We start from the raw sequence: 24,485 nt of genomic DNA on the forward strand, positions 1-24,485 counted from the left end.
CCGGGGGCTCTGTGGGACTGAAACCTCTTTTTCAGGGTCTCGGCAGGGGCGGGAGGGCTGCAGCAGACATGGCTGCAGGGTCGGCGCGAGCAGTGGCACCACCTGACAGCAGGATCTGGCCAGAGGGGTTCTGTGCGGCACCTGGGGGGCCACGCTCAGCTCCTGCCCCAGTGGAAGGGCATCAGTCGCAGCCCACACGGAGGGCGAGCAGAGCATCCCCCCAGCCCCACCAACCCTCCCGCTCCCTCTCCCTCCTCTCCCAACCGCACCGACGCCTGGGCTTGGGTGCAGGTGAAGGCACAGCAGGCAGGGCTACCAGAAGGAAAACGCAGAGCGGTTCCGATGCGTGGTTTTTATTGACTTTAAAAAAAAAAAAAAAAAGTTGTTTTAAGACAGTTGTGTGCAGAAGTACCTATGTACACAGAGGCTACGGGTGAAGCCACCTGCCTGCTCCCGGCCTGAGGTCGGAGCGCTGGTCTCTCCCTCTCCTGGCGGGGTGGGAGGTGATGGGTGCTCCATCAGGCACCCGTGATGAAGACTGCCCCTGCCAGGTGGGCAAGCCTGGGCGCCCCCTCCCTGCCTGTAGCCTCTGCCTACATCTCCTCTATGTACAGTACAGTGGTGCTTGTCAGCGATGCGCCCGCGGCCCCCTCCTCCTGCCGGTGGCCGCGCTGCCAGGGAAACAGAAGTGGTCGTGAGTCCTAGCGGGACAGCTTAAATAAAAATTTAAAATAATAATTAAAACAAAGCGGAGTAGAGGAAGGAAGTTAGCCAAAAAAAAAAAAATTCAGGGCAGCAAGGAGCGGCAAGCGTGCCCTTCGCAGGATGCTGGCACGGTGCTGCCGGCGCGTTTGGTACCCAGCACCTCCGCTCACCCTGTGATTGTCTGGCCTGGCCCTGCCCAGCCCACAGCAGGAGCTGGTCCAGCCCCATCACGCCGGATTTGGCCCCTCCAGCCACTGGCATGGTGGCCTGGATGTGTCCCTGTCTCTCCAAGCAGCACCTCCCAGCTCAGATCCAGCCCGTTGTGAGGAGGGAAGCAGGTACGACTGTCAGATAAATCGGCCGAGCCCCTACTGCCGGCGCGGCGGCGGGCACAGCCCAGCGTAGCTGACAGGAGATGGTCAAGGCACTCTTGTTGCTCATGGTTTTGTGGGGTTTTTTAGTTTTCTTCCCCTAGAAAAAACCAACCCAGGAAGGTGGAGACCGGGGCTCCAACCTGCCTCCGTGGCGCGGGGTTCGGAGCAGTGTTGGAGGCTGGCCATGGCGGTCGCGGCAGGCTGCTCGCACCGGGGCGGCACCGCTTCTACCAAAACCCACCACGAAACTCAGGGGTTTAAAGCCCTGTGGACAGAAAAGATTAATTTCCCCAGCCCAGGGGATGCTCAGTGCCTGCTCCAGGTGCCCCAAACCCTCATGTTTTATGATTGCAGAGAGAAACCTCAAAAAAAAAAAAAAAAAAAAAAGAAGAAAACCCTGAAAAACAACCAAACTGAAGCAGAGAAAACAGGTAGGAGGCTGCTACAGAAAAGCCAGGTACAAAAGGGTAAAAAACACCTCCAAAAACCCTATGGTGATTGTTCCTCAAACAGCTATTGCAACCAGGTGGTGCGGGCAGGGCTGCCCCTGCCCCAGTCCCGGCACCATGGGGCTGGTGCCACCACCGCGCTGAGCACCCGTTGCCATCACCGGCTGTGCAGGTGGAAGGTCCCTCTCCAGGGGACCTTTTCCATGATTGCCTTTTTCTTGAGCTTTCCAGCATCTCCCACAAAGAAAAAGCCCACCCACCTGATTGCCCCAAAGAAAGTGGTTTTAATTACACCTCTGGGGAGGCAGTTTCCTTCTGCACCCCCTGTCTCGTGCCGTGGGGCAGCCTGTCCAGCCCGAAAAGCCCCGGGGACCCTGAGGGCACCGGTTGTACCAGTCTGGTGTAAACCAAGCCCCACCCTCACAAACGGAGCAAAGACTTTGGGATTTCAGCTTCTCACCAGAGCTGTCTGTTTATAGCAACACAAAAGCAAAAGCACGGTTTGTTCGCCCACTAAAGCTATCTCTAATCTGGATTTTTCCCAGCCCGAAAGCAAAGGGAAATCTTGTCTCCAACCCTCCGGTGGAACCGGACCCACTGCTGCATCCCGCAACCGCTGCATCCTGCATCCCTTGAGCATCCTGCGAGCACTCACAGAGCTCATCCGGGGCTGCCGCTCCTGCGGGTTTCTTAGCTGCCTTGTGCACAGTCGCCCCCGCCACCCGTCCTACCCCTCCTCAATCCTCAGGCAGAGGGGCGCGGGTGCCCAGCCTCGAAGCCGGGGTTCCTCTCCCTGTCCCGGCCCGGCTGTGAGCAGCCACCAGCCTGCAGCGGAGCACGGGCGAGGGTCGGCTTCCCGCAGCCGCCGGCTCCATGCGGTGGGTCCACGCGCTTGCCAGCTGCGCCGGGACCCGCTGGGATGCCAGGAGCCTTCCTCCCGGGGCAAGCAATGGTGGCGGCTGCCTCAGGTGGGTAAAAAAAAAATAATCAAAATTAAAGGAAGAAAGAAGCAGCTGGTTCCACTGGCGAGGCTGCTCGGCCACCGCGGCTCCCTTGGCCCGGACATGATGCTCGGGCGCTGCCCAGAGTCACCCAGCATCAGGGTGGGGGTTGTCTTGTTTTAAAAAGAGCAGCATTTGGTTTGACTGTAAAGAGATGTGAGGCGGACACCCCTGCCGCCCGCTCAGTCATTGATTGTGTTTACAAATCCTTTCTCAGCTGGGTTTCTTAATAATAATAATAATAATAATAACAATAATAATAATAATAATTAAAAAAAAAAAGAAAGCAAAAAGTCTCCTTTAGCTCTGAACCTGATTGGCTGCTGGAGGCACCAAATCTCGCCAGGGTGGCGCCGTCAGCGGCGCGGGGCCGCGCTGCCCACCCGGCACTCATCACCGAGGCCGCCGGGAGACCCTTGCCCTCTGCCCCACGGGCAGCCGGGACCCGGCCGGCGCAGGGCAGCCGGAGGAGGCGCAGCCCTCAGTTCCCCCGGTAAACCTCGATCTTGCTGGTTTTGGCCAGCATGTCGATGATGTGCGCCTCGAAGTCGGCGTCGTGCACCCCGGTCTTCCTGAACTCCCCGGCGTAGCGGTTGTTCTCCCAGTAGTGGTGCCAGTTGCCCCGGCTGTCAGCGCCAAACCCAAAGACGTTCACCTGGAGCGGTGAGGAGGGGGGGGTGAGCCAACCTGTACCCCCCTGCTGGGCTGGGGACCCCCTCAGCCAAGCACCTGCGGCGCTGCTGGGGGGATTTCACACCACACCGCATCCCTCTGCATGTCCCCCCGACCCTTCAAGGGTGTCCATCACCGTGGTGTCAGGCAACCAGAGCAAGTGATGAAGCCGCTGCAGCTGAACCCAAAGCAGCCACCTCCCTCCTTAACGCCGCAAGGTCCAGGATCCCAGCAAACCCAGCCCATGCCAGCCAGGATCCCACAGCCCAGCGGAGGGCCCTGAGGAACTGTCACCCACCTCATCGCAGACGTGGAGGGCGAAGAAGAGCACCAGCATGCCAGTGGAGGGGTAGCGCCCGTGGTGCTCCGTCCAGCGGTCATGGATGTACTTGAAGAAGGCAGGATTGTAAATCTGCACCTGGGTGGAGGCGCTGGGGTTAGTGCTGGAGTCCTGGCCACGCTCCCTCTGGCACTGGCACCCCAGGAAGGAGCACCGAGACGTGCACGGGGACCCCGGGGGATGGTGGGGTGAGGGGGGCTGTGGCCAAACGGGTGCTCATGGCAGCAGCAGGTATGAGCCTTCCCTTACCTTTTCTTTGTCCACCCGCAGAAAAGGCTTCACAGGCGCGTATGTGCTGGGAAAGAAGCAGAGGCAGGTGAGTTCCCAGGGGCACCGTGTCCCCTAGCCCGAGCTGGCCATGGACCGGCGCCAGGGGATTCTCCGGGAGGGAGGAACTGGTGGGTCCCCGCTGCTGCCGTGGGAGCAGCCCCGCGGTCGGGAAGCATCCAGCCTGGTGCTGCCGGTGCCCGATGGGTACTTACAACCTGATCTGGCCAGTGGAGAGGGCACTGGCGATCCAGAGCAGGTCCAGGGTTTTGAAGGGCACCAGCACAAAGCTGACATTGGCGGGCAGGTTCTTGGCACTCTCGGGGTACATGAAGTGGTGTGTGGTCCGACCGCCCACGTCACCCTCGAAACCCACCGTGGGGGCTTGGTTCATCCTAGGGAGAGAGTGGGGAAGGTGGCACCCCCTCCCAGCCACCCTGTCCCTTGCAGATGACACGGGTGTCCCCCGTGAGCTGTTGAGCGCAGCCAAGGAGCGGTTTCCCAGCCCGCTGATGCTCAGGGTGCTGGGATGAGCTGAGGGTACCCCCCAGCCAGCCCAGGGGAGGTGGCAGGGCTGGACCCACTCCCACCCATCCCAGCACCTGGTGGGACCCACGATGGGCTCCTTGACCGAGCAACTGGAGCCGGGCTGTGGCTGTGGCGTACAACACAGGCACAGCCCCTCCGGCATCACACAGCAGACCTGGAGAGATGCTGCTGTGGCGCACAGCAGGAGCTCAGCACCCCCGGGTGCTGCCAGCATCGCCCCATGCCTCCGTGCTGCCCGTGGGGCTGAGCAGGCGGGCAGTGCCCCCAGCAGCGGTCCCCTGCCCTCACCGCATAATGAAGTCATGCCCATCGATCTCCGGCCCGTAACCGGAGCCGCGCAGGTTGCCCGAGTTGCCGACCACGGCGCAGCGGCGGCAGCGGTGCAGGTCGTGGGAGCGGTAGGGATCCTCGCCTGGCACGATCTGGAAGAGCTTGCTCAGGACCTCGTGGGTGTTGTGGGACTTGAACTGGGGCTGCAGCATCTGCGGGGGGAGAAGGAGGTTGGAGGGAATCAACCAGCGGCCCCGCCTCAGCGGCAGTGGAGAAGGCTGGCCCCCTGTGCCGGAGCACATCGTGGCGCTCCCTGGGGCTGGGGGACCCATGGGGACCCCTTGCTCACCATCCACCACCTCTGGACGTCAGGCGGCAGGTCCATGTTCTCCTTGGTCCACACCGGGGAGATGGCGCCGTCATAGCGCCCGTCAAACCATTCAGCAGCGCCGGCCTCCTCGGCTGGGCAGCGGCGGCAGGCACAGCCCCGGGGGTACGGCCCCCCCTTGCTGAGCCGCTGCATGCCGGCATAGCCAGGCACCAGCTTCACTCGGTGGATGCCGCCCAGCCCGCCGGGGTCCAGGTAGGCGATGCTGTGGTGGGAGTAGGTGAAGAGGAGGGACATGACGAAGACGAGCAGGAAGGCGGTCGAGAGGAAACAGAAGCGCAACGAGCACTTCATGGTCGGTGGGCGGCTGAGCCAGGGAGGGCGCCCGCTCCGGCATAGGGCGCGGGCATAGGGCGCAGGATGGCGTCAGCCGGCCAGCGGGGCTCCCTGCAGGACCGACAGCTTTAAATCACCACGGCGGTGGCAGGGGGGACGCGGAGCCCTGCCACAAGCCCCCGGTGCTGGGCTCCTACCTGCTGGGCTGCAGCTTTCCATCCGCGTGGCCCGGCCGTGGCGAGGGCCCTCGGCGGCTCCACGTGCCGGGCAGAGAGCATCTGCTGCCAGCCGGCGGCACCGGGGTCCGGCACGGCTCAGCACGCTGGCCTCAGCCGTGGCACTGCGCCTTGCTGGCTCCTCCGGGTCCCGGCCCTGGCTGGCTCTTGGCCGCGGCAGTGCTCATCGTCCCTGGGCTTTAGCTGATCCGCTGGCACCCTGCCCTCCGCCGCTGGCTCGGGAATGCAGCCACAGCACCGGCCTGGAGCGGGAAGGGGGGGCGGCAGGTTAAGAGACGGCGATGCACATGGCAGAGCTGGGGGGCTGCACCAGGCAGGAGGGGGGCGCTGGGGGCTGAGGGGTTTAGTCCCAGTCGAGCTTTGTAAAATGCCCCGCAGCCTGTCCCTGGCGGGGGGCCGTGGGGCACGAGCCGTCCCCAAAGGGAACAAGCAGGCACAGGGTGCAAAGGCAGCCGGGATGCCGGCATCGCCATCCACGCCAGCTCCTCAGCAGCTCCCAGGCTGTGCCCCCCCCCCCCCCCCCCCCATCCATCAGACAAAGGCTCAGCCATGAACTCGCCTCCAGAGCCAAACAAGCGGCTCCTTTCTGCAGGCTCAATCCTCCTTCTCTATCGAGCCACGAGCAGCCCCTCCAGCAGCCTCCGCGCCGGCTGCCGCCACCGCCCAGACAGCCGGGAAACAGCCGCCTCGCAGCCCGGCGGGTGCCCGGGCACCGACGCCAGCGGCTGTGCCCCCCCCACGTGGCAGTGTCCCTCGGGGAAGGTCACCCGCTCGCTCGTGATCCCGCTGGGTAAAAATAGCCAGGGCAGAGGTGCTGGCGCCTGCGCCCAGGGAGGGACGGGAGGAGTGGCTGAGCCCCCCGAGGCAGGGGGGCAAAGCCAGACCCCCCCTTCCTCAGCCAAAAAAAAAAAAAAAAAAAAAAAAGGCTGAAAATCCGCTTTTAACCTGGGGCAGGACCCGTCACCCCGGGGGATGGAGATGTGACACCCCTCCAGGGCTTTTTGCAGAGGGGGGTGCCACGGCAGGACCCCCCCAGGCCAAACCCTGCAGCAGCATCGCCTCCACAGCTCAGGTCTAGCCCCAGTTAGGCTGATGCCGAGGCCGGCAGTGCTAATTAGGAGCTGGCAGGCCCCGGGATGCTGCTTTCCTATAAAAAAACATCCTCCGGAAGACGCGGGCTTTCTTCCCAGGGACGGAGGCTGCCGAGCTCCCCCAAAAAGCTCCTTGCTGGGATGGGGGAGACCCAAGCACAGACTAAACCCGCCCCCAGCCCATCGCGCAGCCAGGCACAGCCGGCCCCTGCCCCCATCGTTAACCTGCCGTCAAACATTTCTCCGAGCAGCAACAGCCCCTAAAGGAAAGAGCCAGCAAACGGGTGCACGTCCCGTCCACGATCGTTGTCCAAGTCTTTTTTTTTTTTTTTTTTTTTTTTTCCTGGCTCGGGGGGGCGCAGGGGGGGTTCAATACGCCTCCACGGCACATGCACCGCCGGCGAGAACGAGTTCCTTGGCTTGCTGCCAGCGGAAAAAGCAGGGGTGGTTGTTAAACGGCGGGTTTGCGTTGAGGGGAGTTTGGGAGAAAGCCAGTAAAAAGCTATAGCCCCCCCCCGCCCCCAGGATGCACAAGGCGGGAAGGTTTGGGAGGTAAAAGGCAAATTCTGGGCTTTTTTTAGCTGCGACGTGGCAGGAACGCCGAGCAGGATGGGCTGATCCCCTTCCCCTCTTCCCGCTGCTCTCCATCCCACGGGGCTTTTTAAAGGCTAAAGGAAATCGGCTATCACGTGCTCATGGTATTTTTGTTCCCGGTGAAAGGGGGAAAAATCCCTTTCCGGCTCCCCAGCCTCGCCCGGGTCCTGCCTGCTGCATCCCAGCCCTGCCAGCATCTGGAACGCGTTTTGTACAGCCCCATCCCGGGGCCTCCCACCGCTGCCCCCGGCCACAGGCAGGGAAAAACCATCCTCAGCTCCCGCGCCTTACAGCATCCCGAAACACCAGCGGCTTATCTGAGTCATCGCTCTCCCAGCAGGGGCTGGGGGCTATTTCCATCTGCCCTGCTCCTTAATGACCCCAGCAGGGCCGTGGCACCTATGTATCCATATGTCGCTCAGCACCAGCCAGCACCTCCCTGCCACCTCCCGAAGTCGAACCCAGCCTGCCTCCGCCACACAAAGCCCCGCAGGGACTCTTTGCACCGGGTTTTGATGTTTCCTTCTTACAATAACAGGGGATTTCAGGATTTCTTCGGTGGTGAGCAAGCCCAGCAAACTGGCGATACCATTGAATACCCTCCCGCTCCCCAGTTCATCCCCAGGTCTCCTTAATTGCCTTCTGAAGACCAAGTGCTCATCAAACATGAGTTTCTCTTTGATTGCAAGAGATAATGAAGTGAGGCTATTAAAAGGTCCTGGCAAATCGCTCCACTGCTTTTTCAGTTGGATGATTTTTCCAATCATATAATCTTTCATTTCAGGATGTATAATCTTTAATTTCAGGGTGAACACTACAGCGATATGACCAGCAGCTCTGGGGCCCGGAGGATGCCTTCCCCTTCCCCATCAGCCATAATGCCATCGAGCACATCCCCATCTGGCTTTTTTAGGTCTTGTTGGCTTTGTTTGCTCATTTCTAAGATATCCTGAGGCTGTTGGCACCAATTCCCTTGCCGGTAAATGATGAGCTGGGCATGGGAAGGAGCCGTCACCGGGCAATGGGATGTTACCCTGCTTAGGGCAGGGAGAGGAGGGGAGCAGAGGCAACGCTGCCTGCACCGGCTGCTACTGCTCCCAGGGATGCTGGGGGTGAAAGTTCCCCTGGGAAATGCACCCCTGGGTGTCCAGGTGTCCCCATGCCATGGCCCCTGTGCAGGGACATCACCGACCACTGCCGAACCATGGGTGCCGCAGCAGCGCCTGGCTTTTGCAGACAGAGGAGGGAGAAGCATGCAGGGACCCCCCACCCTGGACCACCATCCCTCCTGCTGTCACGGGTGGAAAAAGTGAGCTGTAGGGGATTTTTTTTTTTGAAAGAGGAGGGAGTGGAAGCAAGTTGAGTCTTCTCCCACCTCCTTCAGCCCCAGCCAGAAAGGAACACCGAGTGGCCACCTGTCCTTGTTTCAGGCCCGGCTTCAGTGAGCAGGATTACTACAAAAATTCATCAAACCGCTGCAATTTGCTTTTTCCCGTGGCCCCCAGGCGCTGCTGTAGCTAGGGAGCACGCCGAGGAGCACCCCTGCTCACCGGGGCCGTCAGCTCACGTTAGCTGGGAACGGCGAGCAGGAATCTGCCGGGGGCAGCGTGGGAAGGGACGATACTCCCGTCCTTCGGCATTACTTGGCTGCCAAAGCCAAACCGAGCCCCGGCGAGAAAAGCACAGTTAATTAAAAAGGTCCTTTCCATGTCACCCATCTGGAGGGACTGTATTTTCCCTTTGATTCTTTTTTTCCTCCCTGGAAGCTGGATGGGAGAGGGAGCAGGGAACAAACTCAGCATTGGGAAAAGGATGTTTCTCCCTGCCGTTGAGCGATGCCATGGAGCATTGACAGCCGGTGGCAGCCGGGCACTGGGTATTAACAGGAGAAGCCAATTTCATGGGTTAAGCCATCACCGCACCCCAAGAGCAGCGAGGACCCGGTAACTTATTCTTCATCCTTTTAATTAATCATACTCTTATCAGCCAGCTCAATCAGCTAATGGAGCTGAGTTAATTGGGTTTCCCATGCCTTAAACCCTCCTTGCTCCCCAGGCTGGCACTGGCAGCAATTCCAGCATTTCCTTGCACCTGGCACCCAGAGGTGTTATTTCTGGCTCATCCCACAGCGGGGGAAGCCAAAACCCCAGCACGGAGCTGGGATGGAGCCAGGCATCACCAAGGCCATTTCCTATGGGATGTGGGGGCACAGGGGAGGTGCCAGCAGTGGAAAAGCTCAGAAAGGGATGCTCCCACCCTTACTGGTGGATGGGGCTTGCAGGGACTGGTCCAGCAGCATCTCAAGCCCCTCAGCTCGACCACAGCACAGTGGGGACCCCATGGGGCACCCACTCCAGCCCAGCCCTCTGCGCTGCCCAAGGGGGCAATGCTGGGTGTGGGGAGCTTTGGCTGCAGAGCCTGTCTGGCCATCCCCACCCCCCCCCCCAAAAAAAAAAAAATCACACATGGGCAGAAGCAGCAGAAGCAGCCAACCGCCCCCACAGCTCACATGCACGGACTCATCAGGACAGGCGAGCCACGTGTGCCAGCCCACACAGCTGATGCCCCCGTCACTGGGAAAGGGCCCTGCTCGGCCATCTGCCAGCACCACTTCCCCTACCCTCTGCCAGCTCCCCGCAGCCCCCCAGCTCTCCTCGGGCAGCTGTGGGGAAAAGGGGACCCCCAGCCCCTGCGCTCCGGAGGGGTTGACAAGCCCAAGGTCACGCTTGCTGTGCTGGGAGCAGCAGCATCCTCCCCGAGGCAGGACAGGCGGGGAGGGGGACTCGCCACTCAACCTGATGCAGCGGGGACACGCTGCCCCCCCAGCCCCCAGTGCTGCCAGAGCCCAGGGGCAGACCCAGCCCTGCTGCCCTGCACCCCCAGCACCCACCCCAGAGTCCCCGGTTTGCACCCACTGCCTCAGCTGCTGGGTACCACCGAGCCAGCCACCATCAAGCCACCAGACTGGGTGCCACCAGTTCAGGTACTGCCAGGTCGGGTACCATGCCATGGGGTAGCCCTTGGGGTGGGTACCACCAAGCCGCTGGGTCACGTCCTGCTGAGCCATCAGATCATGGACCACCAGCTCAGGTACCACCAAACCATCAGGTCATGTACTACCAGGTCAGGTGCCACCAAGCCACCGGATCACATACCATCGCATCAAGTACCACCAGATCAGGTACCACCGAACCACCAGGTCGCGTACCACTGAGCTATCAGGTCATGGACCACCAGATCAGGTACCATCAAGCTACCAGGTCGCGTACCACAGCATCAAGTGCCACTGGATCAGGTGCTAGCAAGCCCCTGGGTCAGGTACCACGGGGTCAGGTGCCACTGAGGTGGGTCCCACTGAGCAGCCGGGCTCAGGGCTGGCTAGTGGGTGGGGGTGCCAGCCAGCCCCCCGTAGACCACAGAAGGCAGAGCCCAGGGCTCACCACCCTCCTCTGCCTCCTCCTCTCCCCCATCCTCCCCCAGCCCCCCCGTACAAAGCCACCGGGCCCTGCGGGGAGCTGGCCACCCACTGCTGACCACATTTCCATCTAGACCTCCCACGAGCTGGGGTCAGTCAGGTCCGCCCGGCCCGTGCCCCCCTTCCCACCTGCCACAGCAGGGCTGCCTCCCACAGACACCCCCAAATTGGTCTCCCCCCATCCTCAGCCGCCTGCAAGGACATGGCCACGCCATAGCAGGCAGTGCTCCCCAGCAAGGGCAGGGCCCCCACTCACCCTCCATCACCGGCACCCAGGGAGCCACCAGCAGCACCTTGCGTCTGCCTGCCAGCAGCACCCCAAGCCTCCCACCAGCAGCACCCCAAGCCTCCTGCCAGGAGGGAACTGCTCCCCCTCTACCACCACGGCTTGTTTTACCAGCTCGTGCCCGTTAGGTTCACGCTTAGTGCCTCACCGGGAAAATATGCTCAGGAGCGCAGGAAGGGCGGACGCCGCGCCGCAGAGGCGCCGCCGCTGCCGCCGGCCATGGCCTTTTGCCCAGGGAAAGCCAGCAAGGACGCGGGGGCCCCTGCGCTTTGCTGTCCCCCTCCCTGGGGCTCAGCAGCTCCGAGGACGGGAGGCGGTGGGAACCCAAAGGCTTTCGAGGGCTGGTTGATGGGTGCTGCCACCCACAGCCCCCCTCTCTCCCCCAGGACACGACCTGAGCAGAGAACTGCAAACTCGGTGCATAGGGCAGGGCGGCACGGTAAAGCTGACCAAGGTTTACTCTGCTTGCGGGTGGTGCTTAGAGGCCGTTGAACTTGTTTGGAAAACTGTACCTATAAGATTTTATTACAGGGATGTCATAAAAGGCTCCCCTGGCCAGAGGTCATCGGTCCCAGTACAGCCCAGTTGCTGCTGGGGACTCCCATTACATGTAAAATTAGAGCAGCTCCGCTGGCGAGGGAGCCTGACTTCTCCTCTCCACTAGCTGGGGCTCCGCTCGGACACCGAGGGAGAAGGGGGAGCATCTGCATTTTCCTAATTAGCCCAATTACTACTGCAGATCAGAAGTCCCTTGCTGGGACACGGTGGCACCCGGAGCAAAGTGACTGCAGCTTGCGCTGGCTTCCCGAGCTGCTGCGGGGCTGTTTTAGAGCCTTGTCCCTCAACTGTTCATCCAGTACGGAAAAAACAAAGATCCATCTATCACACACGCATATAAATATGTACTAAAAATTGTTTATATATATTCACCATTCATCCATGTGCGGTTTTGGGGGTATCTTTGGGAACTTTGCCACGGAGCTGGGATTCAAATCTCTTGCAGTCTCAAAAAAAAAGCTTTTGGGAGACGCCAACAGCAAAGAGCGACGCGGAGCTGAGAGATCCCCGGGAGCCCGACACGGAGCAGGGCAGGGTGGGGAGAGGAGATTCCCAGCCTCTCCCACCACATCCCAAGCCCCCCCGGAGACTGGCGGGCTTCCATAAATCACAGCTCGTTGAGAGGCACCGAAGCCGGCCGAGCTGCTGGAGAGCAATTAGCTGTTTGCGCTCTTGCAAGAATGAAATGCAACGGGAGGAGAGGAAAGCCATTACAGCCACTGGGACCTCGGCGTGGGCCAAGCTGGGCAGCATCCAGCCTGCTGAGCGCCGCCGGGGAAACCAGCGCGCCCTCGGTGTTACCGGAGCCTGTTCCCTGAAAAGCTTGGAGCTTGTTTGGGCAGGAAAATTCAAGCCTCAGCCAGCTCCGCCGGCATGCGGCAGCCGGGGCTCTCCCTGCCTGCCTGCCTCCGGCACCGGCGCGGCGTGGGCGAGCGGAGCGCCTCTTGCCATTCCCCAGCACCCAGAACCGCCATGAGCTGCTCGGAGCAGAGGGAAAGGCTTATGACGGCGGTTGCTGCACAGCACCGGCACGGGGCCACTGCTCCCTGCCAGATGGGGACAGATGGACAGGCACGAGCGTGGTCGGGGCGGGGGGGCAAGGCGGCCCTCCCCACCCCAAGCGTCACCACTGCAGATGCAACATCTGGCTCTGATGAAAGGGGAAGGAAAAGCAGAAGCCAGCCCCAAGCACCAAGCGACTCCCTGTCCACGCTCACACTGCCCTGGCCACCACTTGGGGGCGGGGGGGGGGGGGGAAACAGGGGAGCCCCCAGCTCCTGGCCCATTGGGGGACCCTCAGATAACGGGGGACAAAACCACCAGCTCAGAGCCCACCTGCCTTCCTGGACAGAAACTCAGCAAGTTTTGGGGGGTTGATGTTATTTGGTTTCACTCAGCCATGTTTTTTGCCCTTCCTCCAGCCTGAGCTGCCCAAGCACCGTCCTCTCCCCAAAAAAATCCTCCTGCTGGGCTGGGGAGCCCTCGCTCCGGGGAAATATTTGGGAGCTTTGCAATAACTGCTCCGGCTCTGCAGCTGGAGCCTGAGCAAAACCTCACCTTCCCCCCCCATGCCGGCAGCACCCAAGCCCCCGGCACCCATGGGGACCCCTGGCATTGCCAGGGCCCCACTCCGGTAGCCATGCCTCGCCCAGGAAACACCGATGGCACCGGGACAGCACATCCCAGCAGGTCTGATGCTGATGGGATCCCACACCGACGCTCGCATCGGCACCCCACGCACACAGGCACTGCCAAGGGACACTTCCCTGCCCGGTGACACAGTTTCCTACCTGTCCCCAGGGATGCTCGCGGTGTGTTTGTGAAAACCTGGCCGCCGCCACCCAGGCAAGGGACACCGTGTGTCATGCAGCCATGTGTCACACTGCTGCTGCTGAGGGACCTTACAGGCACACGGGCACTGGTGGGGACTGGGGGTACCTGCAGGTCTGGTGTCCCCATCCCCGCTCCTGCCCTGGTCCCATCTGTGGCCACCCCAGTTCTGCCCCCAATACCCCCCCGGGGTCCGGGCCCCGTGGCACTGGTGTGGGGCACATGCTGGAGGGGGGCAGCTCCCCTGGGCTGTGGGGAGCAGCACCAGTCCCGACACCCCTGCCAGGGGCAAGCACCTTCCCCGGCAGCAGCCTCGGGCTGCGGCTTGTGGCCACTGCATCCTCCTGGGGGTCAGTGCATCCTCCTGGGGGCCAGCGCATCCTCCTGGGGGCCAGCACCCCGGGCCCGAATCCAGTGCATCCGAGGTGCAGATAGCCGAGGACAGCACCCAGCACCGGGACCAGCACCCCAGGAAGCACATCCTGGGTCCAGCACCCCAGGGCCGAATCCAATGCATCCCGGGTGCGCGCTCCCTGGAGCCAGCACCGGCACCAGCACAGGGGACTAGCACCCCAGCACCGGCACATCGTCCTAGGGACCAGCACCCCGGGGCCCAGTCCAGCGCAGCCCGAGTCCACGCTCCCCGAGGCCAGCCCTCGGACCAGCACCGGGACCAGCACCTCAGGACCGGCACAAGCACCCGGGGCCAGCGCATCCCCCCGGGGACCAGCACCCCGGGGCCCAATCCAGCGTACCCCGGGCGCCCGCTCCCCGGGGCCAGCACCCAGCACCGGCACGGGAGCAGCACCCAGCGCTCGGGCAGCCCCCGGCAGCCGCCCCCGGCCGCAGCCCGCCATCCCCGCTCCCGCCCCCGGGTCCCCCGCGCCGGGCCGTGCGCGCATCCCTTCCCGGGCCCGCTCCCCGCCGCGGTACCTGGCTCGGCTCCGGCATAGCCCCTCCGCCAGGCGCCCCCGGGCCCCGCCGCCGCCACCGCCCCCCGCGCCGCGCCGCGCCCTCCGCGCCGTGCGGGGCCGTGCGGGGCCGGGCCGCGCCGTGCGGGGCGGGGGGCCGGGCCCAGCAGCCTGGGAGATGTAGTTCTCGGCCGCCCGGCGGGGCTTGTGGGACTTGTAGGAGGCGAGAGGGGCCGCGCCGCGCCCACCCGGTGCACCGACATCTCCAGGGGCTGCCCCGGTGCCCAGCCCGGTACCACCCCGGCACATTGGCATCCGCCGGTACCCAGCCCGGTACCTCTCCGGTACCCCCCCGGCACGTCGGTATCCTCCGGTGCCCAGCCTGGTACCCCTCCTGGCACATCGGCACCCCCCTGGGATCTGCTCCGGTGCCCAGTCCGGGACAGAGGCATCCCCGGCACCATCCCCCTGGTATCCACCCGGAGTATCGGCATCACCTGGTACCCGCCGGGTACCTGGTCTGGTACCCATCGCGGTACCCACCCGGCACACCGGCATCCCCCGGTACCCCCACCCCCCCCTCGGTACATCGGCACCCCCCGGTATCCATCCCGGTACTCCCTCCCGTGCCTCCCCGTTACCCCCCTCCGCTACCGACTTCGGCACCCACCCCAGCACCCACCGGGGCATCCACCCCAGCACCCGGGCACCCCCACCCCGCTGCGAGAGGCCGGGCTGAGCCCGGGCGGGCTCATGACAGGGATGACCCGGAGCACTCAGGGGTGCGCGCCGCCGGCGGGGACCCGTTTTGGGGCAGAAAACATCGAAAACCCCCATTCCCCCCTTTCAGGCCCCCCCGGAGCGGGGGGGCGGACAGCGCGGGGGCTCACTGTAGGGGCGCGCTGTGCCTTTAAGCGGCCGCCGCGCAGTGCACGCTGGGAGACGCAGGCCCTCCGCTGGGCGCCTCCCGCGGCGGGCACAAGGCCGGACTACATCTCCCAGCAGGCACCGCGGCCGCCTCACCGGGGCCGGGGAGGGTACGGCGGCGCGGCCATGGCGGCGGAGTGGAGCGTCCTCCTCCTCACCTGCCAGCGCGGCGGTTGCGTGGCCGCCTTCCAGCGAGGCAAGCGGCGGGGCTGGCGCTCGCCCTATCCCCCCGGCGCGGCGGGGGGGCCCGGCTCTGAGCGCCGCCCGCCTCTCGCTTGGCAGAGCTGGAGGCCCGCCGGCGGAGGGGCGGCCTGGGCCCGCGGCCCCCCCCGCTCCTTCTGGCCGTGGAGGACCCCTGGGCCCGCCTGGGCAGCGGCGGGGCCACCCTCAACGCCTTGCTGGTGGCGGCCGAGCACCTCAGCGCCCGGGCGGGCTGCACGGTGAGGGGCGCGGCTGGGGCTGGGGGGGACGGGGCCTTGGGAGCAGGAGGGGGGCTGGTTGTCCCGTCCCCGCTGGGGATGGGGGGGGTCGGGAGGCTGGCTCTGGTGGGCCCGGGGAGGCTGGGAGCGGGAGGGGGGGGCCGGCCGGCCCGTCCCCGTTGACCGGCCCCTGCTCTGCCCTCCCAGGTGGTGACAGCCGATGTCCTGAGGGACGCCCGCATCCTCATTCTGCATACGGTGAGAGCCTGCCTGCAGCCCGGCTGGGGGCCCCCCGCTGCACCCTCACTCTCCCTGTGACCCCGCCGTGTGCCCCCTCCCCCCAGGGCCGGGACTTCTCCTTCGACGACTGCGGCCGGGCCTTCACCTGCCTGCCCGTGGAGGAGCCCGACGCCCCGGCCGAAGCTCTGGTCTGCAACCTGGACAGCCTGCTGGGGACCATGACACATCGGGTCTGTGTGGCCTGTGGGACGGGGACCGTGACCCGTCGGGTCTGTGTGGCCTGTGGGATGGGGCCCTGGGCTTGTGCCGAGTGATACTAGGCACCCTGGCGTATGGGTGGGTTTGGCTCCCCCTGAAACCTTCGGGGTGCCTTCAGCAGGCTCCCAGTGAGGCAGAAAGGGTGCTGGGTGCCCCAGCGAGGCAGTAAGGGTGCTGGGTGCCCCACGAGGGCCAGGCCCCTTCCATGCCATCCTTGGGCACGTGGCCCTTCTCTCATCAGCTCTGTGTGGGCTCCCCACCCGGTGTGTGGGTCTGCAGCACCGACATGCTCCTCACCATGCCCTCATCACCAGGTGAGTGGGTGCCAGCCTCGCCTCCAGCACCTGCTTTGGCTCGGGGCAGGGGCCAGAGCCAGCAGCACAGCTGGTTCAGCCTGCACCGTGCTCCTGTGAGGGTGTGGATGTTTGGGCATTGCTGACCCCTGTGTGTTTGGGAGCATCTGTTGTGCCTGCAGCAAGGTGGCTGGCTGTCATTTGCTCTGATGCAGGCCCAGTTTTCAGGCAGTTGTGCCCAGTGCAGGTACGTGCACTGCCCCAGTTGGCACTGGTCTCTGCTTCTCTCCCCAGGGATCAACTGGGATGGCTTCCAGGGGGTCAGAGTGATTGCAGTGCCTGGTAGCCAGGCATATGCCAGGGACCATGGGGTCTACCTCACTGATGAGCAGGTCGGTAGCAGCTCCCACTTCAAGCAGCGTCCCTTGGAGGTGCAGGGGTCCCCACCCCTTCAGTCCCTTGGGTGCTGAAGGCCCTAGCCCTGCTGCGGCTGCTGGGCCTGAGGCTCCCCGAAGAGCTCACTGGCGTGGTCTTGCTCCCAGGGGCTGGTGCACGACATCATCTACAGAGGCACGGAGGCCCAGATGCAGCAGTGTGCGGGGCCTGACAGCACTGTCCCGTTGGTATGGCAGGACTCAGGTGTCAGTGGCCCTGCCAGCCCAGTCTCTTGTGTCACTGTGGCTGCGGCCTCAGCCCCACTTTGTCCTGGCAGGTCTGTGGGGTGGTTTTCTTCTCCTCGGATGCTGCTGAGCAACTTCTGGCCACTCATGTCGTTCCTCCTCTGGATGCCTGCACCTACATGGGGCTGGACTCGGGGGCACCACCCATCCAGGTGACAGCCCCTCTGCGGGGAACAGAACCCCTTGCCCCAGGGTGCTGCTGGTGGCCATCTCTGTAGAGCCTGTTTGCCCCCACGCTGCCAGATTTGGGTGGGAGAGGTGGCAGGAGAGGAGCACCTAGCAGCAGGGTGGGGGTCAGTGTGGCTGTACCTGACAGGTCCCTTCTGTCCCCAGCTCTCCCTCTTCTTTGACATTGTGCTGTGCATGGCAGAGGGGATGATGAAGGAGGATTTTGTGAAGGGTGGCAGTGATGCCAGCGTGAGGAGCGCCCGCTCCGTGCTGTGGACAGCTCTCCATGCCTTCCCTCTTAGCATGGGTGAGCAATGCTGCAGTGGGTGCACGTGTGTAGTGGTTTAAGCCTGGCTGAATGCCAGGTGCCCGCCAAAAACACACTCTTGCTACCCTCTTCAACCGGACAGGGGGAGAGAAAATATAATGAAAGTCTCGTGGGTCAAGATAAGGACAAGGAGATCACTCAGCAATTACGATCACGGTCAAAACAGGCTTGACGGGGAAATTTTAATTTATTTCCATTCAAATCAGAAAAAACACCTGCCCCCCCACCCCTCCCTTCTTCCTGGGATTAATTTAATTCCCCATTTCTCTACCTTCTCCCCTCACGCAGCACAGGAGAATGGGGAATGGGGGTTATGGTCAGTCAGTTCATGACATGTTTCCGCTGCTTCTTTCTCCTCACACTCTTCCCCTGCTCCAGCATGGGGTCCCTCCCACAGGAGAGTTCCCAAACTTCTCCAACATGAGTCCCTCGCAGGGTCTACTGTTCTTCGCACACTGCTCCACTGTGGGTCCTTCCTACGGGGTGCAGTCCTTCAGGAGCAGACTGCTCCAGCCTGGGTCCCCTGCAGGGTCACGAGTCCTGTCAGCAAACCTGCTCCATCGCAGGCTTCCCACAGGTCACAGCCTCCTGCAGGCATCCCCCTGCCAGGGTGGGGCCCTCCACAGGCTGTGGGTGGAGATCTGCCCCACCACAGAGCTCCGTGGGCTGAGGGGGACAGCCTGCCTCACCATGGGCTTTACTACGGGCTATCGAGGAGTCTCCACTCCGGCGCCTGGAGCACCTCCTGCCCTCCTTCTGCACTGACCTGGGGGTCTGCAGAGTTGTGGCTGTCACATAGTTTCACTCCTCCCTTCTGCTGGCACAGATTAATTTCCACCACCCCCACCCCCCCCCTTATTATGCAGTCACAGAGGTGCTGCCACTGTCACTGATGAGCTTGGCTTTGGCCAGTGGCGGGTCTGTTTTGGAGCCAGCTGGCATGGGCTCCATTGGACATGGGGGAAGCTTCTGTCATCTTCTCACAGAAGCTGCCCCTGTAGCCCGCCCCCCCCCCCCGCCAAACCTTGCCATGCAAACCCACAGTAATATGATGTGACCCATCCCTGAGCCCTCCTCCCCTGCATGGGGAGAGATGGGGTGCACAGGGCCTGGCCCCCAGCTGTTTCCTCCTACAGCTGTGGGTCCCCGGGTCTTCTCTCCCCACCCCTTTGACTGGGGATGTTCAGCCTGGCTGCCCTTGGCTCCCACGGGTGTCACACACCCACATTTGCCATCGGTGTGCTGACAGCTCTCCTTCCCCCCTGCAGCCTGCATCCCTGATGCGTCTTATGACTACATGACCACCTCTGCGAGCGACTACATCCGCAGCCTGACGCTCCTGCCTGGCTCTGCCAGCCACCTCCACTTCTGCAAAACAGCCCATTCCCACGTGGATGTACGTCCTTCCAGCCTCAGCCTTGCTCATGCACATTTCTTTGGGGGTTGCTCTGGGCTGTGTGGCTGGACTCCGGTCCTACTTGCCTCTGTGCCCTCGGCAGCAGCCCCATCTCCTGGAGGACGGCTCTTCGGTCACCAACTGCCTGCTGGAAGGAGCCGTGCAGCTGGCAGCCGGCAGTGTCATCCAGCACTGCCACCTCCAGGTATGTGGCTGGGGTGGGGGTGACTGAGTTGTCAGTGCACTGAATGGGCGGCAAGGTGAGGTGACCCTGGCTGGGATGGGGGACCCATGGCTGTGAGATTTTGGGTGCCCTTCCTCTTCAGGGCTGCTTTTTGGCTGGTGCTAGGGACTGGTGGCTGTCACCCTCCCCAGGCAAGGAGAGGAAGCTGTTACTGCTGAGCTGTCCCGCCCTGGGGACTAGGGCAGACCCTCTCTTTGGGGGCTCTGTCGTGGCTGTGAGCCCTGAAGGCTGTCACCTGGCCTGAATTTCTGCAGTCCATGTCCCTTCAGCCCTGCGACAAAGCGAAGTGTGTCCCCCTGGCTCCTGCTGGCCCCAACTTGTCTCCCGGGATGGTTGTCCCCTTCCAAGGCTGGGTTCTGACTCTGGTTTGGGGGCTGCTTTGGGGCCAGCCACACCACTCAGGGTCCTGCTGCCTTTTCTGCAGGGTCCCCTGGAGATCGGTCCTGGCTGCCTGCTCTCGGGCCTCGCCGCAGGCTCCTCACCAGCCCTGCAGGGCTGTCCCCTGCATGACATTGTCCTGCAGGGCCACCATGTCCGGCTGCGTGACCTGCCCTGCCAAGTGTACACTCTCACTGGCCGCCTTGACAACTGGCAGGTACGGGGGGTGACGAGGTGGCTCGAGGCTCCCTGCAAAGCCAGGGTGTAACTGTCCCCCCTGCAGAGCCCTGCCGAAGAGGCCACCTACCTGAATGTGCCCTGGGCTGAGTTTTTCCATCGGACGGGCATACGGTAGGTGCCACGTGCCAGGATGGGACTGGAGACCTGGCTTCCCCTGGGATGGCTGCAGTGGGAGGTGTCACAGCCACTCCAGTCCAGCCTGCGTCCCGGCTCCCTTCCTGGAAGGTGTCCCCGAACCCCAGGGCAGTGCTGACAGGCTTTCCCTCCATCAGGGAGGGAGACCTTTGGGATGCCGAGATGCCACAGAGGAGCCGCTGCCTGCTCAGCGCCCGACTCTTCCCAGTGCTGCATGCCTGCGAGGTGCTGGGGCTGGAGGATGTGCTGTGGCTGCTGGCCCCGGCGGCGGTGGCCGGCGAGCGGCTGGCACGCTGGCGGGCGGCCTGGCGCATGTCCTGGCAGGAGCTGCTGCCCTGCCTGGACAAGGCGGCCGAGCTGGGTGCCCGCCAGGCCCTCTTCTTCCTGCAGGGCCAGCGCAAGGTGCGGCGGGTGCTGCTGGGGCGCCAGGACAGCAGCCTCCTGCCACTCGCCCGCAGCGCCGTCCACGAGGGCTACCACGAGGCGGTGCTGGGCACACTGGACGAGGGTGAGCTGGACTCACTAGCTGTGTATCTCTGGGTATCAGGGCTGTTTGGTGGTCTCCGTCTCCTCCAGTGACACCCCCACCCTCATGGGGGTGCACCTTTAGGCATCCGACAAGCCAGGGTGGGCACAAGCCATGCGAGTCCATCTCCCCTGGAGCCAGTTTATCGCAGAAGTGGGCTGGTTTGGGGTGACCTGCAACCCGGCTGTCGCTTTGCAGCCTCCTTTTTATTTTCTAGTTGCCTCCACGGCTGGTGACGCTGGCATTGCAGCTCGGGCGCTCGCCTGCATCGCTGAGGTCCTGGGCTGCATGGCGCAAGGGGAAGGGGGCTTGCGGAGTGGACCCGCTGCCAACAGGGAGTGGGCCTCGGCTTTCAGGCGCCTGGAGAGCGGGGACATCGCCGGCGGTGTCCGGGAGCTGGCTGCTGAGCGGCAGAAGTGGATGAGCAGGTGAGGTTGGGGCTGGTGAGCGGCAGCATCAGTGCAGTCAAGGAGCTGCGGCAGCGGCCTCAGCATCCTTCTCTTCTCAGGCCAGCTCTGCTGGTGAGAGCCGCTCGGCATTACGAGGGGGCCGAGCAGATCCTTGTCCGGCAGGCAGTGATGTCCTCGTGCCAGTTTGTCACTGTGGGGCGGGCGGAGCTGCCACCCCTGGGGCACTGGGTGCAGGTGGTGTGTCCAGCCCGCCTGGACCTCTCTGGTGAGTGCGTCCCCCGCTCCCCCCAGACAGATGAGCCGTGTCTCAGCCCTGTGGTGCTGGGGGAAGAGGAGTTGGGGGGCTGTGGGGTGCTGATGGTGAGTCTTGGCAGGTGGCTGGAGTGACACCCCCCCCATCACATACGAGCACGGGGGGGCTGTGGTGGACCTGGCGGTGCTGGTGGACGGGTGCCGGCCCATCGGTGCTCGGGTACGGCGCATCAGCGAGCCGGAGCTGCGCCTCGTCAGCCTCAGCGGGACGCCGCAGAGCGAGGCGGTGGCAGAGCTGGTGTGCCAGGAGCTGCAGGACTTGCAGGATTACTGCCAGCCGCACGCGCCAGGTGAGGTGTCACCAGCAGCATGGCCTGGCTCTGCATCTGTGATGTCCCCTTTGTGTCCTTACCCTATGGTGCCAGGGTGGCCCTTTCTGGGGATGAAGCGGTGAGGGACCACGGAGTGCAGCAGGCATCATCAGCTTTGCTCTCTTTGTTTTCAGGAGCCTTGCTCAAAGCTGCCTTCATCTGCACCCAGGTCGTGCAGTTCCCCTCGCAGAAACCCCTGCAGGCCCAGCTGATTGAGAGCTTTGGGGGTGGCTTTGAGGTGCACACCTGGTCCAAGCTGCCCCATGGGTCTGGCCTCGGTAAGTCTGCAGGGAGAGGGCTGGGGATTCCCTCCTGCTGCCACCACTGGCGTGGTCCCCCTTGCTGTCCCCAGCCCCAGCCCTCACGGGCACACATGATGCCACGCTGCCCTGTCCGTGTCTGTGCTCCCTGCAGGCACCAGCAGCATCCTGGCGGGAGCAGTGATGGCATCGCTGTACCGGGCGGCTGGGAAGTTTGCCAGCACTGAGTCCCTCATCCACGCTGTGCTGCACCTGGAGCAGAGGCTCACAACAGGTAGTGGCCAGCGGGAGCAGCCAGCCCGTGGGGTGTGAGGGCCTGGCAGTGGCTGAGGACCCTCTGCCCTGCAGGCGGTGGCTGGCAGGACCAGGTGGGTGGGCTTGTGCCCGGCATCAAAATCGGGAGGTCGAAGGCCCAGCTGCCGCTCCGGGTGGAGGTGGAGAAGATCCCAGTACCCAATGGTTTTATCCAGACCCTCAACGATCACTTGCTGCTGGTGTACACTGGGAAGACTCGCCTGGCCCGCAACCTGCTCCAGGTGACACCTGGGTGCCACTGGGTGCCACAGGCTCTGGCCTCTGCTCCCCCCGCGACCTTTGGTGTCTCTCCTTCGCTGGTGCAGAGCTTTGCCACCCCAACAGGGCTGGCAGCGAAGGCTGTGAGTGCAGCGCTACCTCCCTGGTGCCGCTGGAGCCGGGAGGATGGTGACAGGGACGTTCTTGCCTCTTGCAGGACGTGCTGAGGAACTGGTACGCCAGGCTGCCCTCGGCCGTGCAAAACGCCGACGCGCTGGTGAGCAACGCCGAGGAGTGTGCCCAGGCCTTGAGGCAAGGTGTGAGCCCCCTTTCCTGGGCCAGGCCGGCCCTTCTACTAACTGAAGAAACACAGACTTCTCCCGGGCGAGTCTGTGCAGTCCTGGGTGGGGGCAGAGGCTGTGGGTTTTGGCTCTTGCAGCTGCAGAAGCCTCAAATCCTCCCCAGGCCCACCCTCACGTTACAGGCAATGCCCCAAAATTCAGGCTTGAATGAAGACTTGGAGGAAGGGGGGTTAGACATGCCGAGTCTGGTTGATTATCTGCGAGCCATTTGTGATGGGGCTGGGGGTCATGTCTAGCCTGTGCAGTGACTTCATTTGGCTTTTGGCTGCTGCAATACGGTGGAGGGGAAGCTGGAGCATTAAAGCAAGCAAATTTTCCCCCTGTGGAGGATTAAAAATAAACAGCAGCGTGACAGGGCTGGGTTTGCTTGCTCGCCAGGCAGAGCTGGGAGGAACTGGGTAGATGAGAAAGTGGAATTTAGCTTGGGCTGAGCAGGAGAGGCAGGGACAAGTTTCAGCCCCTTGGGCGAGAAACAGGCAAATAGTTTGCAATATCCTCTCCTGTGCAGGTAACCTGCCGCTCATCGGCAAGTGTCTGGACTGCTACTGGCAGCAGAAGAAATGCATGGCCCCGGGGTGCGAGCCGCTGGCTGTTGGGCGCATGATGGATGCTCTCCGGCCCTATGTCTATGGGCAGTGCTTGGCTGGGGCCGGCGGGTGGCGGCTTCCTTTACGTCTTGACCAAAATCCCTCGGCAGAAAGAGGCTTTGCACCAAATTCTAGCGAAAACTGAGGTGAGATATGAGCTCCCAGGCAGTTCGCTGTCGCGGGCAGCTTGCAGAGGTTTGCTTTATATAGCACAAGCACTAGGAGCATCTCACCGCCCCGTGAGTGGTACAAGATTGCTTGTTGTCCCTTTAGCCCTCCCCAGGGCCTTGGAGGTGAGAGCAGGTCCCTTGCTGGCTCCTGCCCCAGCCTGCAACGTTCTTTTTCTAGGGACTGGGCAACTTCAGCATCCACAGCATCGAAGTGGACACGGGCGGTTTCTCTGTGGAGGGTGTGGGACACGATACAAAGGACAGTGCTGGCTCTGGAGGGTTCATGGCTGTGTGAAGGCCTTTAGCCCTGACCCGTTCCTGGCAGGGGGCAGGGGAGGAAATCCCTGCTGCTTTAGAGGCAGCTCCTTCAGCCAGCTCTAGCAGGTGCCTTAGGTCTTGATGTGGCCTTTTTGTGCTGCTGCTTGCCCCAAAAGCCAGAGGCTGGAGAAGCTGTGACGAGCTAGGCAGGCAAACCCACCCCTGGAGGGTTAGCCTTGCTGGAGGGACAGTCGCTAGGGCCTCCAGGCTGATTTTGGGGTTTCACTCCAGTTTTCATGGTTCTCCAAAGTGAAAAGAATAGCATTTGTGATGCTGCTTCTAGCAGGAACCTTCCTGCTCTTCCAGTGCAGTGCTCCTGCACAAAGGATGCACTTGGATGCGGAGTTAAGTCCCTCTCCTGTGCTGACACTTACTTCTGCAGTGAATCACTAGTCCCTGCAGTCTCTTTTAATAAAAAAGCTTGGTCCCAGCATGTGTTTGTGCCCATCTATCCCTAGCAGGGCTCCTCCCCTCCCTATGGGATAGCAGGGGGCCAGCAGTGTGGGGGCAAAGCTCTTGCAGGGGTTGAGAATGGCAGACCCCGCGTGCAGGGGCTGGTCATGGCCCCCCAGCCCTGGCTGCTGGGGGCCGGGGGGAGCGCTGCAGCAGGAGGCAGGAATCACGCAGTGGGCTGGCACCAGGTCCTGTCTCAGGGGCGTTTGTACTCATGATGTGCCAATGCCAGCAGGGGCGGGGGGCGGAGCGGGGCAGGAAGATGCCCTTGATACCGTGGCACAG

At 63.0% G+C, this 24,485-nt stretch overlaps 2 protein-coding genes across 6 annotated transcripts; one reads left to right on the forward strand and one right to left on the reverse strand.

Annotated features, from left to right (window-relative positions):
• Window positions 1-337: 337 nt before the first annotated feature.
• Window positions 338-14,433, reverse strand: ST3GAL2 (ST3 beta-galactoside alpha-2,3-sialyltransferase 2). 5 transcript variants are annotated; one of them, XM_055818838.1, is made up of 8 exons: window positions 14,295-14,433; window positions 5,489-5,769; window positions 4,977-5,402; window positions 4,646-4,839; window positions 4,024-4,203; window positions 3,791-3,836; window positions 3,500-3,619; window positions 338-3,184 (listed from the first exon to the last, which is right to left on the reverse strand). In XM_055818838.1, the coding sequence occupies exons 3-8, from the start codon at window positions 5,307-5,309 to the stop codon at window positions 3,011-3,013; spliced, it is 1,047 nt and encodes a 348-aa protein (XP_055674813.1). In that variant the 5' UTR covers window positions 5,310-5,402; window positions 5,489-5,769; window positions 14,295-14,433; the 3' UTR covers window positions 338-3,010. The 5 variants fall into 5 exon arrangements, with proteins under 5 accessions (XP_055674813.1, XP_055674816.1, XP_055674812.1 ...); XM_055818841.1 differs by lacking the exon at window positions 14,295-14,433 and adding an exon at window positions 11,904-12,691; XM_055818837.1 differs by lacking the exon at window positions 14,295-14,433 and adding an exon at window positions 11,122-11,815.
• An 853-nt stretch (window positions 14,434-15,286) lies between these two features.
• On the forward strand, window positions 15,287-24,177 carry FCSK (fucose kinase). The gene is given in 24 exon segments (XM_055819202.1): window positions 15,287-15,395; window positions 15,482-15,639; window positions 15,826-15,876; window positions 15,963-16,088; window positions 16,358-16,430; window positions 16,704-16,801; window positions 16,952-17,032; window positions 17,122-17,241; window positions 17,423-17,564; window positions 18,854-18,981; window positions 19,085-19,186; window positions 19,650-19,820; window positions 19,887-19,954; window positions 20,116-20,486; window positions 20,722-20,932; window positions 21,013-21,179; window positions 21,289-21,516; window positions 21,672-21,815; window positions 21,952-22,071; window positions 22,146-22,333; window positions 22,528-22,627; window positions 23,181-23,326; window positions 23,328-23,405; window positions 23,608-24,177. Coding segments are annotated over 24 exon segments (3,258 nt in total). The 5' UTR covers window positions 15,287-15,325; the 3' UTR covers window positions 23,725-24,177.
• Window positions 24,178-24,485: the final 308 nt, after the last annotated feature.

The sequence above is a fragment of the Falco peregrinus genome, chromosome 14 (genome assembly GCF_023634155.1).
Source record: "Falco peregrinus isolate bFalPer1 chromosome 14, bFalPer1.pri, whole genome shotgun sequence".
NCBI classification, from domain to species: domain Eukaryota; kingdom Metazoa; phylum Chordata; class Aves; order Falconiformes; family Falconidae; genus Falco; species Falco peregrinus.

Coding starts and splice junctions, on each gene's coding strand:
- ST3GAL2 (XM_055818838.1), bottom strand. CDS start 5,309: ATGAAGTGCTCGTTGCGCTTCTGTTTCCTCTCGACCGCCTTCCTGCTC. Junction 3,837..4,023: donor TCCACTGGCCAGATCAGGTT/GTAAGTACCCAT, acceptor CTTCTTTCCCAG/CACATACGCGCCTGTGAAGC. Junction 3,185..3,499: donor CCCTCCACGTCTGCGATGAG/GTGGGTGACAGT, acceptor TCACCGCTCCAG/GTGAACGTCTTTGGGTTTGG.